The sequence below is a fragment of the Spea bombifrons genome, chromosome 3, assembly GCF_027358695.1.
Source record: "Spea bombifrons isolate aSpeBom1 chromosome 3, aSpeBom1.2.pri, whole genome shotgun sequence".
NCBI classification, from domain to species: domain Eukaryota; kingdom Metazoa; phylum Chordata; class Amphibia; order Anura; family Pelobatidae; genus Spea; species Spea bombifrons.
The window spans coordinates 77209171-77228923 of NC_071089.1; the positions used below are offsets into that span (position 1 = coordinate 77209171).

The following is a 19753-nucleotide window of genomic DNA, read 5'->3' on the forward strand; positions in this document are numbered from 1 at the left end:
GTGAACCTCACCAATGCCATCAGGTAAAACTTCAATTAAATTCTGGGATACAAGCAGATCTGTCAACGAAGTCAGTCCGCTGATCTCTTCGGGAAGTCTTTCCATCTTGTTCTCCGACACATCCAAACAGAGCAGGTTTTTCAGGTTTCCAATTTCCTGCACCACAATGAGCAAAACAAAACATGTCTAGACAAGCACATTGGGCATAGATCCACCGTAGACAATACATACTCCAAGACCAATACAGGGCTTTTGAAAAACACAAACCAATAATTAAAAATTACGTTTAAGTACATACAACAGTGGGATCTCAAAAAAAAAAAAAAAAAAAAAAAAAAAAAAAAAAAACGCGGATAGAGGTCATACGGAAACCCTGCGTATGATGCAGCATCCTTACTGTTGGATCAGAATTCATCCAGTGCAAGATAATCATCTTGCACTGGATGAATTCTGATCCAACAGTAAGGATGCTGCATCGTCAACCCCACTTTATTAACTTTAGTGTCGGTACACGTTTCCTCTTGTCTCACAGGATATGAATAACCTATGCTCGTGTGAGGAAATTTGAAATCTACCTATGACCGTTTCTCAGCATGAGCCCTAATGCACAACATTCTTAAGAGTACGTATTCATAAAAGAATTCATGGAATCCTAATAGCATTAGCGACAAGTGGCATGTATTTCCACACAATAACATGCCTGCATAAATACATTTATCTGGTAGAAAGTGAGTCTGCATTTTTTATACAACTTATTATTCTCCTGTTTTTGCCAGTTTCGTTATAACTCAAAGCACAAACATGTCTTCTATACACACACACACACACTTTACTTCAACAGTGATAAATGGTGTCACAAATGGTGTCACAAGTGTTGATTATCTCAACTCATACATACAAACGTACAAGTTCATGGCATATAAGAACCATTCGGCTCATCTTGTCTACCCATCTTAATCAGTCCTGTGTCTGGTCTTAGATTGAGGATAGCTTTATGCCTTCCCCATTTATGTATAAACTCTCTTTCTGTATTAGCACTTCTGATGGGAATCTGTACACTTGCCTCCCAGCCTCTCAGTGGGAAGTAACACGGAGTCTAAGACGAATCTGCCAACTAACTGGCACCACAAACTTTTGTTTAACAACATCAGTACAGCAAACTAAACTGAAAGGTAGGAGTGCCATGTTAATATTGTGTGGGCACAGAATCTCCAGCAAACATTCCATTCATGATGTGTCAGACTCACATTTTCATCCAAGCATGAAAAGGCAATTACAGAAAAATAACAAAACAAAAAAACAAACAAAAGAAAGTGAGAAACAAGAGGTTCCGATTGCCAATCAGAAATCAAAATATACGTTTATGCTTCTTCCAAATGTGACTACAAAGGAATGGATGTGGAAACTGAATACATGGGGACAGTCTCTCAAAAGATGAATTATAGCAGAGAATATACTAGGGCTGTACAACTCTAGGCAACGAGGGCCACAACAGGCCACACTTTTTTTGGTTCCCAGCTTGAGCACAGGCACCTTAATTAAGAAACGATTGAATTGACTTCAATGATTTACAAAACATGTGATCTGTGTGTGTCTCGAGGACTAGAGTTATGCAGCCCTGGAATAGACCAGGCTTAATAATGGTCTTAAACAATGCTAATTTGTATAAATATTTTCTCTGCAAATCCAGTTTCAAGTTTTGTATGGGTCAGTACCTTATGCTCTTGAAAAGGGGGGGGGTGCTGTGTACATATCCCAATACCTGCCTCCTCCCCCTTCTTTAGTTATTTTGCACCCTTGTTCCTTATTTCAGATAAATGTCTATCCTTATTTTATGACTATGACTATTATTATAAGACTAGGAACCAGGTATGCCTCAGTGTTAATCACTTGTGCACAGTAAGTGGAATTATCCACAGGAAGCACTTAAAAACAGCCATTTGGGATTATTCCACCTGTTTTGAGGTTAATCATCACAAATCTACCTAGCTGTTGTGTTTGACCTTTAGCACAGAACTCCAGAATGGAATACATTATAAAGAGACAGCAGTGGCAAAGAGTTTGGTAATTAGATTGTGTGCTACTGGTTTGAAAATAATCAATGAGAGCAGAGTGAATTACGTCCTCCTTTCAATGATATTAGGATGCAGGTTTATGAGAACACAGCCCATCATGATTAGGTGCATCTTATTCTATTTCAAGGTCTGTTATCCATGGAAAGATGAATTACAGCACACGTGAAGAACCACAAAAACAGTAGTGATACAGGAATTACAATGTGTTAGATAAAACACTTTATGCTCTTCAATCCCAGACAAATGCAGAATTGAATCAAGAACAAAATGCTAGAATCTTTATTACATTGCTCACATGGATAACAAAGTGGCCTTTTGAGCAACCTTAAAATGTTTTTTCCCCCCCTAAAGGTTACGCCGATATATAAATTGCCGGAATTGAAAGGTCAGGAACTTTGCAGCTAGCTTCCACAAAACAAACAAAGGCGATATTGAGCTTTTTAATACTAGATTCCCTAGATATAGAAGGAAAATATTTGACAATAATATTTACTCATAGTAAGTAGTATGGATATAATTATTCAAAGTGAATGCTTTTAAAGTCAAATATATAACAGCCAGATGCACAGGTAAATAATGAGATTCAAATTATTTTTATCTTAAAAAATAAAAAATATAAAAAAAAAGCCTGGACAGTTACCATTTTAAAATTAGGGAATATAATGTGGTTTCAGATATCCCCACTTTTGGTTTTACCTAGGGGAGTAATCCTAAAGACTACCAGCACCACGTTGTGTAAACAAAATCACAATCCTTTCCATTCGCACGTACATTTTCTGTATCTTTTTTGTACTCCGCTTTCCTCTTCAAACATACTCTCACTGGCTGGGCATCTGCGATGCGTCATGATTCAGGAAGGATACCAAACACACTGCACAGTATATTGCTGATTCCCCAGACACCTTCTCATAACCTTGCATGGCCTTTTGTTCCTCCTCATTTTTAATGTTATCCCTAACTAACGCTAACGCCCTCTTGTAATGGGAACATGTTTTATCGCCTATTTGCTTTGTAATGCAAGGAAATTTAGATTTTTTGTTCTTTTATTGTTCACACCTACAAAGAAAACAATATCAATGGCCTGGGCATACTCAAGCCCCATATATTAAATGGGTTATAATGTTTATTACCAAATTGTATGATTATGGATTACAAAACTTTAAAACCTTGCTTGTTTAATTATACAAAACCATAAGACAAACGGTCTAGAGAATGCATATGCATATTAATTACATACACACTGCCGATCCTTTGAACATGTTGCTAAATCAATATATTTTCAGAATGCTAGCTAACAAACTGGTGCCCGATGCAAACAGTTTAATTACTCATTATCCTGAAAATAATATTTAAACAACAGAGCAAGATCACGCATCCAATTATCATATCCACAGACACACAGTAAATGCGTTCACAGTGTTGTTACATACCAGAGGTAGATCTGCAAGTTGATTCCCATCTAACCAGAGGTCCTTCAGCTTATGCAATGACCCGACCGATTCTGGCTGTAACAAAAATGAAATTGTTCATGGATACATTTTACAGATGAATAGTTGCACAAACTTTTAGATAGTTGTATCAGAATAACAGCAGGCTGCTGCCATCCCACTGGATTTAGGGGGGAAAAATGAAAGGCTCAGTTCAAGTATTCAAGTTTATCTCCCAGCATTTTCCACAAGGAAATTATTTTGTGAACTTTGTTTCTGTAGAGTACATCTCAACCAAAGGTATCTAGTTTTGTTGTGGGGATAAAAATATATATTTGTTGGAGGTAGCACACACTAAAATAAAGCAATCAAATCATACTGCATGCTTTAAGAAGGGAATTAAAATTACTTATGTATATAACTGAGTGGAGAAGAACTCTTATACTTTATTAGTCATACCTCAATGATGTGCAGGCTCTTTAACAATGCCAGAGGTTTCCATTCTGGTGTGCAAACTTAGTGACCTCTTAGTCAGAAATATTATCTCACCATTGAAAGTCAAAGGCTCTTCCATTGACGCGTCAAACCTGTTAATTTGACTTAGGTTGACGGTAAAAAGGCATGCTTAGTCTTAATAAATATTAAATAAATCTTAAATAATGACATGTATTAGTGCAGTGTCCATTTTCTTACTTTCATTTCATCACAATGGATTATCCCAAACTCTTGCACTTGTTTATATGGGAGGAGGAACATAAGGCATGTGTGAGTTTTGAAGAAGACGCCTACGTTAAAGTAAGCACTTTATACTTTGTATTTTGTTTAAATGTTGTATGAACCTATCCCAGGGTGTGTTGCACAGCAAAGTTAACAAGTATGCTTTTGATAACACCTATGATTCAGGCACCTTCACAAGGAACTTATCAAGTCAGGCCGGTCAATAATAGAATTACAGGTTAACACCCCTAAGCACGAAAGTACGAGCATTAGTAAGCAAGTTATATGTCCTATATGTAGTTTAAAAATCTCTCCAAGTGATACTGCTTAAGGCCTGAATGAGAGCCTTGTAAAAATACTACTGTTTTTTTATCACATTATGACTAGTAAGCTCATAAAGTCATTATTCTGAACTTGGTTCTCCGAGAACCCTATGCACATTGCAAAGTAAAATTATTTCTCCTTTCCGAGTGGATCCCAAACCATCTGTGGTATTGGGCCACAGTTATATCTTGCAGCATAAGGGGTCCACATAATGTAGTTAGTTTTGAATTGATATCCTTGCACTCAGACTCTCTACATTTAAGCGGACTGAGGAGGGGGTAAGGATGAGAGGAATCCCTACTGTTGGAGGCAGGTGTAGAAGCCAAATGTAACTGTGGACCTAACCGCAGCTTGGAAACTGTAGTCACCCTAGGGCTTCTAGAATGTCATTTTATTTGGATCATGTGTTTTGACCGCTATTAACCAGGCCCAAATCTGACAAACTATTGCCCTAGGAAATCAGGCTGGTTTGGGATTATAGGTATTCCACAAAGTAGGTGCAGAGTAAAAATGCTACATAGCTTCATGACCAGGAAGTTAACAAAAAATATTCTCCTTGTAAAAATAAACCTAGCAAGTGTATAGATCATGCAAATAGCTTCCAGATTCCCCAAATAAACTAACAAAGACATTAAACACGGTAAAAGTCACTGGTGTCATTTAAGATATCTTTAGTGGAAACAATATTATAGTTTGGTATGGCTTTGTAAATCTTTGACAAATTGACTTCCAAGGCATTTAAGAATAAATGAACAAAAACATTTAAATGAGATAGATGTATCCTGTTCAGTTTGCGTGGCCATTGCATAATGTGATAAACAGGCTTTGTACTTTAAAAACACATCTGCCTGCATTAAAATTATGCAATAAAACAAGGAGTAGATAGCTAAAAGACATTTTTGAACCGACTACTGAGAGCAAAAACGTTAATCTGTTTAATACGTTCATTTGAGTAGCCTGAAGTATGTTACAAATTAAACTGTACCTGCTAGAAGGAATAAGTACAGTAATTTTTGATAGAAAAAAAAAAAAAAACAATTCAGACAATGAAAAAAAAAGAAAAAATGGTTCAGCACGCAACTCCCAGGAAGCTGAGTGCTAACAGGAAAAAGGGATAGCATAAACCCTCTTGAAGTGTACAAACACAGAAAAGAATCCTAGCTTGACAAAGGCCCTGTTTGGCCGAAACGTTGCTTTTTTTTTTTGTTTTGCTTTCTCTGAATAAAGTAACCTAAGGATTGGAAGCCGTTTGGAGTGCTGGGATTCTTTTCTGTGTTCGTAAACAGCAGATGTAAAACACTGTCGTTAATTTAAAAACAATGTGATGTAACAGCAGGCAATGCCATATTATACTACATAAATCCGATAACACACACAGTCCTTGCAATATCGAGGATGGCAGCAGAGAAATAGATATGTCGCCTAGGCACGTCAGGATATGGAATCTCATTCAATTTCTGTCAAGCCATGCATTTAATTGCAGAATAAATATTAGAGAGCCAAAAAGATACTGTTTGCAGTATTACAGGACTGCTGTAGTCTGAAAGAACAGAGAGCACTTGGCATACAAAAAGTGCTTAGCCTGGTGAGTGCAAGAGAGGTGATCAAGGGCCTTTGTCTCCTTAACTCTCAAGAGAGTTAATGTTTTCTTACCAAGTTATAAATCTCGTTGTTTCCTAAATCAAGCTCTTCTAGCCTATGTAGCTGTGCAAGCGATCTGTCAATCAAGAACAAGGTGTTAGAGTTATGGTCAGTGTCTTACAAGCAGTTGCAAACATCTAGAATGACATTAAAGAGATGTCTGAGAAACGCAGATTTATGCCTTCTTCGTGTGAGAACATCACGGCGCAAACAATTTTCCTTAAGCACGCCATAGTTAAATGCCAGAATCTTTCATTGTAGATAGAGCGTACCCTGTCTTTGATCATATCTCATTTGTACTTTAAGATTTAGGCAGACGGATCAAGCCAACAAAGTTTACAACTTGGACATCTTGGTTATTTTGTTAAAATGCTCTGGTCGTCGTAAAATAAATTAAGCATCTGTAAAACTATCAAAAGAGGTATTTTAAGTTAAATCTTTACTTTAATGGTTCAAAATGCATAGCCAATATCTGTCATAACCCAGTCCGGTATACGTGTGACTAATTTCATCAATCAGTCTAAGTAATCCTCTGAAAACCTGACACACACACAGCTAAACCCATATTAGCTAGTGATGGCACAGAAAGCAGCAGCATTTAAGAGACAATTAGCTGTAATGTATTTTATGGCTTGTACGGACTACACATTGCGCTTAAGGATGCTTCCTACTGCATTAGGAGAGTTGTACTGCTTAGAAGAATTTATCAACTCATAAATCATTTAACAGTGACACGAACACTAACTACTTAATGCATGGTAACACACTTTTTATTAATAAGCCTTGATGGAATGTTAACTGTATTACAGAATAAAGTGACTCTTCCAATTCCCATTAAGGTAACAGCAATTTATTTCAGAAATTCCATCCAGCCATAAGTCTCCTCACCGAGGTTAGAACCAGAAAGCATTTACCCCCCCAACATCTGTACAATCAGTAACTCACTCTGGCAAATACGTCAATAAATTTTCTCGTAACTCCAGGGAAACCAGGTTTGTTAAGCTGAAAAATAAGAAATACAAAAACGGTAAGCAACTTGAGTGTTTTCTACATTTTAGTCAAGGCAAGCAACCTGCGTTAAACAAACGTTTTTAAAACTATAACCAACACTTAATTTAAGCAAAGCCAGTTATTCATTTTGATGTACTACAAAAGCCTGCAAAACAAATTCAGTTTCATGGCTTTTACTTTCTACTTGGTACACTAAAAAATACATTTTCAAAAGCAAATTTCAGAACATGGATTTACCACTGGCATACTCAAATCTATTCATTGTTTCCAAGTTGACTGCCGTCCATGATTTAATTAGGCATTCTGAAGGGCCAACTTAGTCCTTCTTGTGGAGACATAATAGACTTGGCTCTTCATAGTAAATAGCAAATTAACGAGTTAAAATGTATTATCCCATAGAAAAAAAGCATCTTTGTTAATACATATCTCTGCTTGCAAAATGTTCCAGATGTTTGTGAAGTGGGTTGCAAAATGTTTTGTCCTAGTTCAATAAGCTGCCACAGATGAAATGTTTACAACAAATATCCTTTAGTCCTTACGGCGCAGGGTAGGGGACTCCAACACATAGCCATAGATGGTTTTATTGGATGGAACACCTATCCTCTTTACCAGAGAGCTCCTGGGTAGATTGAGGTTGTTTGTGGGGGCGAGCAGATACCCTTGTGTTCCCTATACATGAACAGGACACAGAGATGGAAACAAGCAGGTAGAGGTTTCACAACCTCAGGATATATTCTAGCAGATTAGGCTCAGATTACTTTTCAGTTTAGTTCTTTTTATTTCCTTTCTTTGACTCTGATTTCAAATTTGATTCTTGGTTCTTGTGGAAGGTACTACAATTACAAGCCCTAGACCAGAGCATGCACTGCAATAAAGAAGAAGATTAGAATTTGGAGACACAGAATTATATTCTCCCCTTGAGACTCAACAGGTACAGGTGTAAACATAATGTATTAACTTCATGTAGTTACATAATTGGACATTACTGGGGGACAATAAAGGTCAATTAGCTGAATGCTTGGGATAAAAGAAGAGTTGTATTTTTTTTTCCTTTCTTTCTGTAGATGGGGCCCCTCTGACTCAATGTGGCTGAATATTCCAGAATGAAGGAGCAGCGTGGCAGAATGTGTTTGAGCCTGATCGTGTGCACACTCTGGGGACTGAAAGAAGATAGATGTGTAGATTGAAGGGGGCAAATTGGGATGTAGTGGGATAAAAGCTTTTTTTTTTGGTAACAGAGGCCCTGGTCCTTTAGGGCTTTAAAGGGCTCCTTAGATGAAAGAAGGCAGATTTTGTCACAAAAGAAATATGTTTAAGTGAGAAACCACTGTCAAGCAAAACTTCAAGATCTCACACTTCACTTGATCTGGATAGCTCTGAAGCACAAAGTTTAACGTTGGGTGGGATGGCGATTAATAGGATTAAGTGAGTCTTTTTCCTCTGATCAATGTGAGTTGTCGGTGTTTACCTTTAACCAGCGTGCTTCTATCCATTGTAGATAGATCTGCAAAGCATCTGTTCATTTGAGCTGTTGGAGTCTTAGTTCCAGGTGCGAAGCAAAGAAAGTTGCGTATCATCTGCATAGTAGCGATATCTTAGGCCATGACGACTGATTATGTCCCACATTGGTGGCAAGTACATGGCAAATAGAGTGGGAGATAGAACAGATCCCTGTGGTACTCGACATGTTAGTATTCTGGGAGCTGAAGAGCATATTCCTGACGATACTCTCTGATCTGCGTGTAAGGAATGATTTAATTAGATTACATGAAATCATTCCTTGTTACATAAGAACTGTACCTCCCATACCACATAGGTCTTGAAATCAATCAGTTAGATCAATGGTGTCAAATGCAGCTGATCGATCTAGAATAAGTAGTATTGAGTAATCACCCTCGTCTTTTGCCACCAAGAGATCATTTAGAACACGAACCAGGGCTGTTTCAGTGCTGTGACATTTTCTGAAGCCTGAATGGAAAGTATCAAAGGTGTTAATTCAACTTGAGGCCCATCTCTCAAGAAATAACACACATTATTTTCAATTATTTTCCCAGAAAAGGGAGGCTGGAGACAGGCCTAAAGCTCAATATACAGTCTAAGGAATGCTTTTTTTTTTTTTTTTTTTTTGAAGAGGTCTCACCCACTGCTTCTTTCAAAATTCCAGATTGCAAAGAACACTGGACTATTTTTGTAATGACTGGGCCAGTTGTATCTGTGCATGTTGAAACAAGATGTGTAGGTGCAGGATCTAAGTCACAGGTAGTTGGCTTCAGGCTTTGTGTAATTGAGATGATTTCTTCCATGCCTAAGATGTCAAAACCCGTCCACAACGCAGGGTAATTTAGACACCTGCTCCTGAGTCTTCTTGACTGTCTTCTTATCAGAGAAGACGGCTGCAAAATACTCACATTTAGACTGTGAAAGGTTTGTGGGGGTATGCAACCAAGATGGCTTGCAGAGCCTTTCCACTGTGCGAAGTAGCGGGACCTGTCTGCTGTATGCAAGGTTGATTTCACAAGAGAGGAATGCTGATTTTTTTTCTTAATTATTGTGAGTTGGTAATTGATGATGTGCTTGATTAAGGTAAGTTTGTCATCCAAATTATTAGTTTTTTATGCGATTTTCTTTCAATCTTACCACTAATGGGCAATTACGTTTTATTGTCTCTTATGAAATATATCAGGATGCAAATCTGCCACACAGCTACAGCGGACAAAGACAGCTGTAAGCGCTACTAAATATTTTCAGTACTTTCCTGTTATCTGGAGCCAATACATTTCTTTGAATATGTAATTTTTTTTTTTGACACAGGTACTGTGTCAAAATGGTCTTAAAATGAAGCTCTACTTTGGCTCGAGTATTTTCTTGGATTGTAGAAAGTCTACTTGTTGGAAGAAGGTCAACATCCGCACCGGAAATTAGTTCACACATAGTCGTCTACCCTTTGTGACAGCCATTCGTTTATTCTATTGTTGGGCCAAGTAACTGATGTCAAGTGGTGAGAGGATGAATTGGGCATGAATAAGAACACAACCGTCGACTGGAACAACTACAAGCGAGACATCTGCGCCAACTACCTCATCCAACTACCAAAACAGAAGATTGGAGGGGAAGGATTGTCAAAATAGACGAGAGCTTGTTCACTTTGCGTAAGAAAAATGCTGGCCCAGTGTTTTCTCAGCAGTGGGTATTTGTCGCAAGTGCTTCTTGGTCGAAGCAGCCAATCCCAGTGCAGGGACCATACTTTAATGACAGTAATTCTTTAAAATACTGAAACGGACTATATAATTTACTTTATTATTATTATCTTTTATTTATATAGCGCCAACAATTTACGCAGCACTTTTTGGATAGTTGGTGTGCCAACAAGACTTTATCCATCCACACACTAGCATCCACACGCAGGGATTGGCTAAATGGCGCAACAAAGAACACAGAGGAAGCGCACGTCTTAATTTGGAGTCATATTTGGCCAAATTCATTTGGAGGCAGCACATGGTACAGGAGGATGTATTTGAGTTACTGCTGTAAGAAATGAAAGTTGTTGGGCCTCCGAAATCCCAATTATAATTGTTATAGTGTGTCTATTGTTACATACATAATAGGAAAGTAACAATTTCATGTCTTGCTGTATAAAGATTATACAAAATGTTGGGACTTGTTCTATGCTCTAGACTAGTCACCAATACCTTGCCATAAATTTGAGCATATTTTTTTAAAGATACAACACAATTCCTTCTCTTTCGGCATATAGACAAGTCAAGCATCAACACCATTCCTTTTACTGCAGTTCATTTATTGAAAGACTTCTACAACAAACTACAGTAAGAGGAATTATGTTCCCCATGTATAAAGGCAGCGTGTACTCTGCACACAGCACGACAGAGCAGCAAATCTGCAATGTCTCTCTAAACGCACTAAATTAAGGTCTACCTCCTGCAGTAGGAATGATTAGGCACATATTGCTGCCCTATATCTACCAGTTTATGTTAAACTGAGGTTTATTTGTAGCTTTTCTACTAAGCAGATACACCATTTACTCCATTTTGTATTTATTTTGCACAGCAAAGGACAAAATTGCCAGGCTACAAAGTTTAGCAAGATTCTAGTTGGATGGTGACAACTAGAATCTAATGTTCTGATAATATTATGGGTATAGTAGCCTACATAAGCCTTTATATCATTATATTTAATAGTCATAAGTCATAAGTCATAAGATATACGATTATTAAATATATTTTATATATATATATATTAAAAAGCTTTTTTAAATGCATCCAAAATTAAGGGTGTAGCTTGTAATCAGAGCCAATCTATATCTACACAAATATATAATCAAATGTGTACTTTCCAGATAATTCATTCTAATACCTATATACTTCTTTTTGTTCATGTTACTAGTTTAGAAGACCGTATATTCCAGATTAATGCACCTTAGCTTTATTTCTCAGACCTTTGCCTAAAGTTTTCTGTCCTCTTATTGCATATTTTGACTAGAGATGCCACATTTAATTTGAAATTGAAGTGTTATCCAAAGACATTCCTGATTACCACTCCCCTTCTCATCTCATTCATAATGAATACAGGAATGAAAGGTACCGAAGCATATAGAAAATAGCATTTGATATCATATAAGAACCAGTTGGTCCCTGATGTAAAGACTCCGGTCATAATCAGTCCTTGGTCTGGGGTCTTAGACTCAGGATAGCCATATGTCTATTCCACGAATGTCTAAACCCCCTTGCAGTATTAGCTTCTACCAATTCTGCTAGAGGCTACCCGAGTGTTACGTGCAGCTCAAACCCCCTGCACCCCTGTAGCAAACAGGGAATACCGATGCTTTAAATCCTTCTAAACAACTATTCAACACAAACTATAGCTGCCTTTTTTCTTAATAAATAAACTTTGGAGACATTACATCGCCAGGCAAAAGAAGTATTGCCATGATTTTTTTATCCTTAATTTAAAACTGAAGATAGAAAAAATGTATTACTGTGACAGTCTCCCATGAGAAGATAACATGGCATTTTGCCTAGAATAGCAACACGATGGTGACAGCTACACAATTGACTGTCCAGCCATTACAACACTGTTTGAAGGCTAGGTCAGGTTTTGTGGTTTATATCTCATGTGATATCAGACAGTAATTTGAAAAACATAGCTGTCTGACAAACTGTATTGCAACCATATGGGGTGAATTTAATACAAATAAAATGTATTTGTATGTACAAAATAATGTCATTCTTAATTATCTATTGTATGCTTACGAAAGTTCTACTGAAAAAGTATACCAGTTTGCAATATGAGAAGTACACTTGAATCAAAACTCGTTAAACTAAAAAGTCATCGTGCCCCTTAATCTCTGCAAGAAACACTACCATCATGCCACAAAACCCCTTCCTCGTTTGTGGCATTTGTACCCAGATGATTTCATGTGGGAGAATCGTTATTTATGGCAAATAAGTAGCAGAAGGCATTAGAAGTGGTGGTGATATCCAGTGGCTGATGGTTCCTCAATCCAAAACAAGCATACTTGGTTCACTTCAGTTCACCACTAAAAGTTCAAATCATTTATTAGGAACAGACTCTGACCTACCACAGGGGTCTATACTCCGGTGCTACATACCCAATATAATTTGTCGCTGTATGATAATCCTATAAAATACCTTTTCAAAATATATCATTATAAAAAATAGTGCTATGTAAACTAATGATTTTTCTTTGTCATTAAAGAAAAAAAGGTTAACAATATTCCCATATGTTTTTATGGACCCTAAATAAAATTTCTGCAAGTAAATAACAGCTAGGTAGACATTTCTACAGTGAAGTATTGAGAACATTTGATAACCTTGCATATTTGTGTTTTCAATGACACATCATAAAATGGGAAGTAATAAAATGCAGAATTATAGTAAGATTTTGCATATCGGAATTGCCAACTACAGCATACTAGCTATCAGATGACCGTAAGCCTCTAAGCCTGTCTGTTACTTTGTATGCTAAGCTTTTATCAACGTCACCATAGTAACAGTCAGATTTTACAGGGCTTTATTTATGACTAAATGGAGCACAAAAGAGTCGGACATTATCCCAAAGGTATAATCTGTTTTAATCTTCTGAAACACCACATTTTAGGACAAACTAGAAACACTGTGAATCTATATATTTATATCTATATCTACACACACACCACACACACAGCAGTCCTTTAAAAGGTTAACTTGCCCTTTAAACAGCAATAAAGAACACCGCCAAGCATAAAAGCTGTGTAAATTTAGATTTAACAACATGCCGGCTATATTGAAACTTTATTTCAATTTTTTAACCATTCTTTTTTCCTTGTGGGTGGTAAAGCTGCGTCTGTCAGACTCGAAGGTAATGCAGCATTCTGGCAGATGTCTCTTTTTGCAAAGTCCTTTATATTCTACCACTGAGTGCCTCAATCATCTATCACATGTAAAAAACAATATTTCAAAAATAAATGTTCATTGCTCTTCAGTCTGTTCCAGTGTATATTCTAACTAGTTCATGTGTAGTTATATTATAGTAGCCATTTATCATATTTAATTGGAAAAGTATCCTCTCTCAACTGAAGAACATAATTATGCCACTTAGCTGTACTTGGTAGCCAGGTCAATGGGTGTCAGCCCTCCCTTGACAGCCAACTTGTCACCTTATTCTTCTGTTTAGTATTCCTTTGGATTTTATAAACTGCACTGAGCTTATTCATCAAAATAATGAACCTGGTTAATTAATCAAATTACTTTGTTTAGGGTACGTACTTAATCATCAAATTGCCTACTGGGTATCAGTCATGGTCTTACCACTTACCAAACAATTCTTCTGGCACCAAACAATAAAAAGTAATATGGCAGAGGTAAAACAGCCCCAAAACATTAAGAAATGGAATGAAAACTCCAGCATGGTTTTACATTAGATGTAACAATTATCTTGGGCAGGTTCACAGTACTGTCCAACAATGGCCTGCAGACATGACTTTTTACCAGCAAAACCACTAAAAACAGAGTTTTTAAACATTGTAAGCAAACATACCGTACTCCTCTCCTTTTGACATTTGGTAATTTGATGTTAATTAACCTCTGGCATACAGGTGGGGATCAGTATAAGGCACCTTTGTATCTAGAACCTTCTAAACACAGCACATCTAACTGTGAACATTAGCATATATTCAGTGCTAAGCGGAACATGAGTTACCCTTGTTCAGATTATCAAAGCAAGAAAGTTGGATTGGCTTTAGAAAGTCTTAGTTTTACTCTTGCTTCTAAAAACTGCCATCATATTTCTTTGTAGGACGCAACATTGATTCTACTGCCCACTGGTTTCATTTTGCAAACTCAATGGCTGAACCTTGGAATACAAAACAATCAGCATTAACAGATTTTTCTGCCAGGAGTTCTTACAAGTTCTGGATCCTTTGTTCATTTTTAATTTATAGACCAATAATATGGGATGCATTTAACCCCTTCAGGACCGGCATTCTTGTACTGCGTCTTCACTTGAAGACCGCCGTTTTATTTAAATATTTAAATTCCGTGCTCGTGAGTCACTTCGAAGCGATCACGTGCACGTGACACCCAGCGGTCAATAGCAGCCGCCCCTAGCGATCCCAGCGTCCATAGTGACGTTGGACCGCGCATTATCGATGACGTATCTGGTACGTCCCGGTCTGTGGGCGACAACCAACCAGGAAGTACCAGGTACGTCATCTGATACGGAAGGGGTTAACAAACAACTTCAGCAATTGTGTGTCATCTGCAAATGCTTGATATTGTGCAGCATATTTGTTCTTTTAACTGGGATTTTACAACATCAAGATAGTAGGTACAGATACTAGAATTCACAACCAATAAAAAAAAAGTTACATGTTTACCTAGTAATAACAAGAGTGAAACCTTTTGTGTGAGTCTATGTATATATGGGCACCAAGCACCCAATATTACCGTATTTCCCCATGTATAAGACGCACCTTTTTTTTTTTTGAAGAATTTGGGGACTAAAAACTGGGTGCGTCTTATACAGCGGGTGTAGATTGCATTTATACTGTGGAATCCAAGCCACTCTGTTCCCATGGCTGATTTAACTAAGACAAACTGGACTATATTAGCTTTAGTTTAGCAAAGTTTGCGTTTAAAATAATGTAACGGCATATTACACATAGGAAGCCTACACAATGTACAACGTCTGGGAAAAACTGTTTGTTGTCCATGCGATTTACATCTCAATGTATCAGTCTTCTGCACATATCTGCGATACAAATAGTTATGTGACAGGGGTTTGGCATACTTACTTCCCAATATTTTCAGGGAGCGCTTGGAGTGAGATGTCATTAATGGAAAGGCAAGTGAGACTCTCTAAGTCTGGAAAGCTTTCTGGCAACCTGGAGAAATAAAAAGCATTTGTTTGGTAAGAACAGAATGTTTTATAATAAACAGTAGACAGTAGCTGCCGAGTCCCCATTTTGTCTCAATCAGATGCTGAGCTCCAGATCCAATCTGGACCAGAGTGGCCAGTACAAGCTTTACTTTTTTTATAATTAATTCATACATATCATGCAAACTATCCATGTGTTATATTTTCTTAGCCCTCTAATATGTCTCTAGCATTAAGAGTCAGAAATTAAATCTATCAGGTCCCTGTTAAGCGCTAGTAAGCCTTCTAGTGATCTGTGTATCAATTAATCAATCGTCTCCTTTCAGTTACCCCTTAAAATGTTCCATTTATATTGCATGGAATCTGCAACATAATACAATTTCTAGCTTGGGTGTTATTTCAGGAAATATTATGGTGTGTACTGCTTGTGAAATGGGTGGGTAATGGAAATTATTTGACCAAGTGGAACTTCTCATGTGGAAAAAAAAAAAAGTTTCAATATGTTCTTTTTGAGAGAAAATGAGAAACACAAAACAGTTATACAAGGGCAATCATTTCACAGCCTCGCACTTAAATGCCTATTTTATGTGATATTGACATTTTTCATGTAATAGCATAACTGAACTACTGCAACAAGTTTTCGTGAACATGATGCATTGCAAGTATAAGCTTTGTTGACAGATACCACTTGACAGCATCTAATCGACTAACACAGATTCTACTGTAAGCCTAGCAAAGTACAAGCCTATTAAAGGCTCTGCTACACCGTTTTAATACCGTATACAGTAAGAACGATATAAGAACAGAGATTCTTTGCACATGTCTAAGGCAGATGTGCTAAAATACAGTGCCACTTAATGAAATAAACTAAGACAGCCACGATTAATGATTCTTTTGGCAAATCTAAGTGCACAGTAGTTGATGCACAACTCATTTGTTTCATGGAAACATGTTTACGTGTTCTGTCAGGTTTATATTAAATTTTATTCGGAATGTCTAAACCTACCGTCATTAAGAAGCGAGATGTGACGTGAAGACTAATGCCGACCTCCTAACTACACTCATATAGCATGTCATCAGGCCTCCATAAACTGTCTTTTTTTCTTTTAGGCTCATCTTTTTGTATTTTATTTTACATGCATTGTAATATTATTAGGGTGAGACATAAGGATAGGTTTCATGAACTAGTACTTGGCAGTGGAGAATTTCTTACTTTTTTTTTTTTTTATTTGTTCACATATTGAGCTTGTCATAGTCACTAATTAAATATGTGAATTGTCATTTATCAACTTTGGCTCGTGTGTGATTATTAATACATATGCACATGCTATATTGCTTTGGAGCGCTCCAATTACGTGCATTGGATTGTAGTTTGACATATCTGCTATAAAAGGGACAGATATAGTAGGTAGCATCCATAGTGTTGGCTGTTTATTATAACAAACCTATTGCTAGGTCACTTTGTTTCTGACATTGTCAAGTGGCACAGTGAATGAAGTGACCTTTGGGATACAACACTCTTACCAAACCCACATACAAAAGTTTGAGAACTAGAAAATACTGGACAGCTTTGTATATCTTATAGACACTACCTTGTTAGTGGATTTCCACTGAAGTCAGCAACTTGGAGTGCTTTGCAAAATGAGATGCTTTCTGGAATTTCAGGAATATCTGCAAAAATATAATACAGTGTTGATATACTATCTTTACTCGCAAAAAAATACGAATTGCCCCTTTTTACTATCCAATGTTTTAGTATTGCGATCTAGTCTTGTCCCATTCTACCGATGCATAAGCTAAGGTGGAAAGTTACCTCTAAACTAAGAATATTCAGTCAAAAGACTAGAAAATGCTATTCTGCATTTATATGGATACAATCACACACTGAAAGAGTACTCTGCAAGTAGTCTAATATGCATTATTTAAAAATCAAAATATATATATATTAAAGCTACAGCTACCCTCCTCCACTGTTGTGCATCCAACCAATGGCAGGTTTGTCCCCATTGAAACCAACTGTGGCACTTTCCAAGCGTGCGCATATGGGGTCAGAATAGACCCCTGCCCATAGAATTAATCAAGCCAGCGCTAGAGCTGACTAGCAGTAATTATAGCACGTGCAAGGAGACGGTTGGCTGAACATCTCTTGTACACAGAAAATAGCTGGGGAAGGGGCAAATGCATATGGTGAGGATTCTGCAGAACCCCCCTTGCATTTGCAAAGGGTACATCATGTTATAGTAATATGGTTGTGCAATCAAATGGATAGTATAAAATGTTTTACATTTGTGTTGCAGCCAAATATATATTGAATGAAATATAGGTAAGGTCTCATAAAAAGGAAATGTATGGTATTGTGATGGATAAGTCATTCATTCAGCCTGCTCTAAAGCATGAACTCATGATGTCATTTGTAGCAGAGATCATGCATACTCACATCCCAGGATTAGTTAAAGAAATCTTACTACAACATAATTTTCAATTACATTTAGAACCAACCCATGAACTTTTTGAATGTGTTTTATTTTTATTTTTTTAGATGCTTTTATTATTTTGCAGGAAAACTTACAGATGAGCACTTGTGTAACTATGATTCAATACTGATGTATTTTTCCTGATGGAGGTCAACATTTTTTTTTAATGGCAACTAGAAGGGTTAGTTCATTTTCTATTGCTGACCCTGTACCTTTAATTAAAAATATCTAATACTTAAGGAGAGGAATACAACAATATTTCTTCTGTAAAACCCGCCTCACCCACAAAACAAATGAGCATTCTGGACAATGTCATATTTTGACACACTGCTGTAAGAACAGAAGGAGCTGGTTTTATTTAGCCCAGATGTTCTATGGCATATGCGGTCTAAATATACACACGACCAGAGAGGTAAAACCTAATCCCAACTGCGTCACTATATAAACACAACAAAGGCCAAAAAAAAACACACACAAACATGCCAGGCTAAGCATAATCCCATCTAGAAACAGCAATGATTAGTTTTGTAAACAGTTTCCATATTTTCCTTTCTAAGTTGAGCAATTTTTTTAAAATCATACATAAAAACTTTTTATATACACCCCAAGCTTGACACTTCTCACGTACATTAAATGAAAAAGTACCTTTCATTTTACTCAATATAAAATGACATAGGGGTCGACAAATTAGCTTTGAATCTAGTAGCCAGCCAAAAACGTTAGGAAGCCAGCTTTTTTCTTCTTCTCCAATTATGTTTTTGTTTTCATATATTACCCAACCTGATCCCCGAGGTTTGTCGAGTTTTGCCATACATTAACATACATTTACACACCATAGAGTAACAGACACACGCTAACATCTCACGCTCACAAACGCTAAACATACTGCAATAACACACGCTAACAAGCACACACCATACATAACCTAACATAAAATGCTGACAAATATATCCGTGATAATGCTATACTGTAATATAAACACCATACATGCTAGCACCACGCTCTTATACATGCACTGGCTAACACTATACCTATATAAATATACATACACTAGCACTATGGACACATACACACTGAGTCTGGCACAATACAGAAGAGACACTCACTCTAACACTATACATATAGCACACATACACTGTGATACTACAGTACACATACACACACTCTGACTCCAGCACACTCACACACACTATTCCCCTCTCACCTGCTACGCCACTGCCATCTCGAATACAGCCCACTATGCTTTCCTGCGTGTGCACGGTGACGCGTGTGACATGAGGCACCCAGTGGGTCACGTAGCGTGCATTATGTGACCATGCTCAGCGCTTCACGGCACTGGCTACTTGCAAAACCCAGCGCCAGGAAGTGGTTTCTAGTTGCCATAGCAACCTGGCACCCAGGGTTTGTCAAGCCCTTGGATGCCATATGTGTTTATTTTTATTATCCATGCCTTGAACTTATAAGCGACAGACAAATGGAAACAACACAGTCACAGGTGTGGTGAAATTGGCGAATAAGTGCATGGGTGTATATGGTGATCTGTGTTTTTATCTATGTAATCTGATAGAATTTCTCAGTTGATCAGATTTGTGTCATTAAAGGGAAATCTAGTATTGATTTTTTTTTTTTTAAGTTCAGAAAATAGGTGATTTACAGAGTTATTTTTTTTATGAATATAATTATATATGCATTA

At 37.2% G+C, this 19753-nt stretch overlaps 1 protein-coding gene across 1 annotated transcript in view; it reads right to left on the reverse strand.

The window, feature by feature from the left end:
- The window catches only part of LRRC1 (leucine rich repeat containing 1), a 57800-nt gene that overhangs the window by 13717 nt on the left and 24330 nt on the right, over window positions 1-19753 (reverse strand). Inside the window, exons 3-8 of the mRNA XM_053458813.1 lie at window positions 17179-17257; window positions 15504-15593; window positions 7130-7186; window positions 6197-6260; window positions 3506-3580; window positions 12-156 (exon numbers count right to left, since the gene is read on the reverse strand). Coding sequence (XP_053314788.1) covers window positions 12-156; window positions 3506-3580; window positions 6197-6260; window positions 7130-7186; window positions 15504-15593; window positions 17179-17257 — 510 coding nt within the window. The remainder of the gene's footprint in view (window positions 1-11; window positions 157-3505; window positions 3581-6196; window positions 6261-7129; window positions 7187-15503; window positions 15594-17178; window positions 17258-19753) is intronic.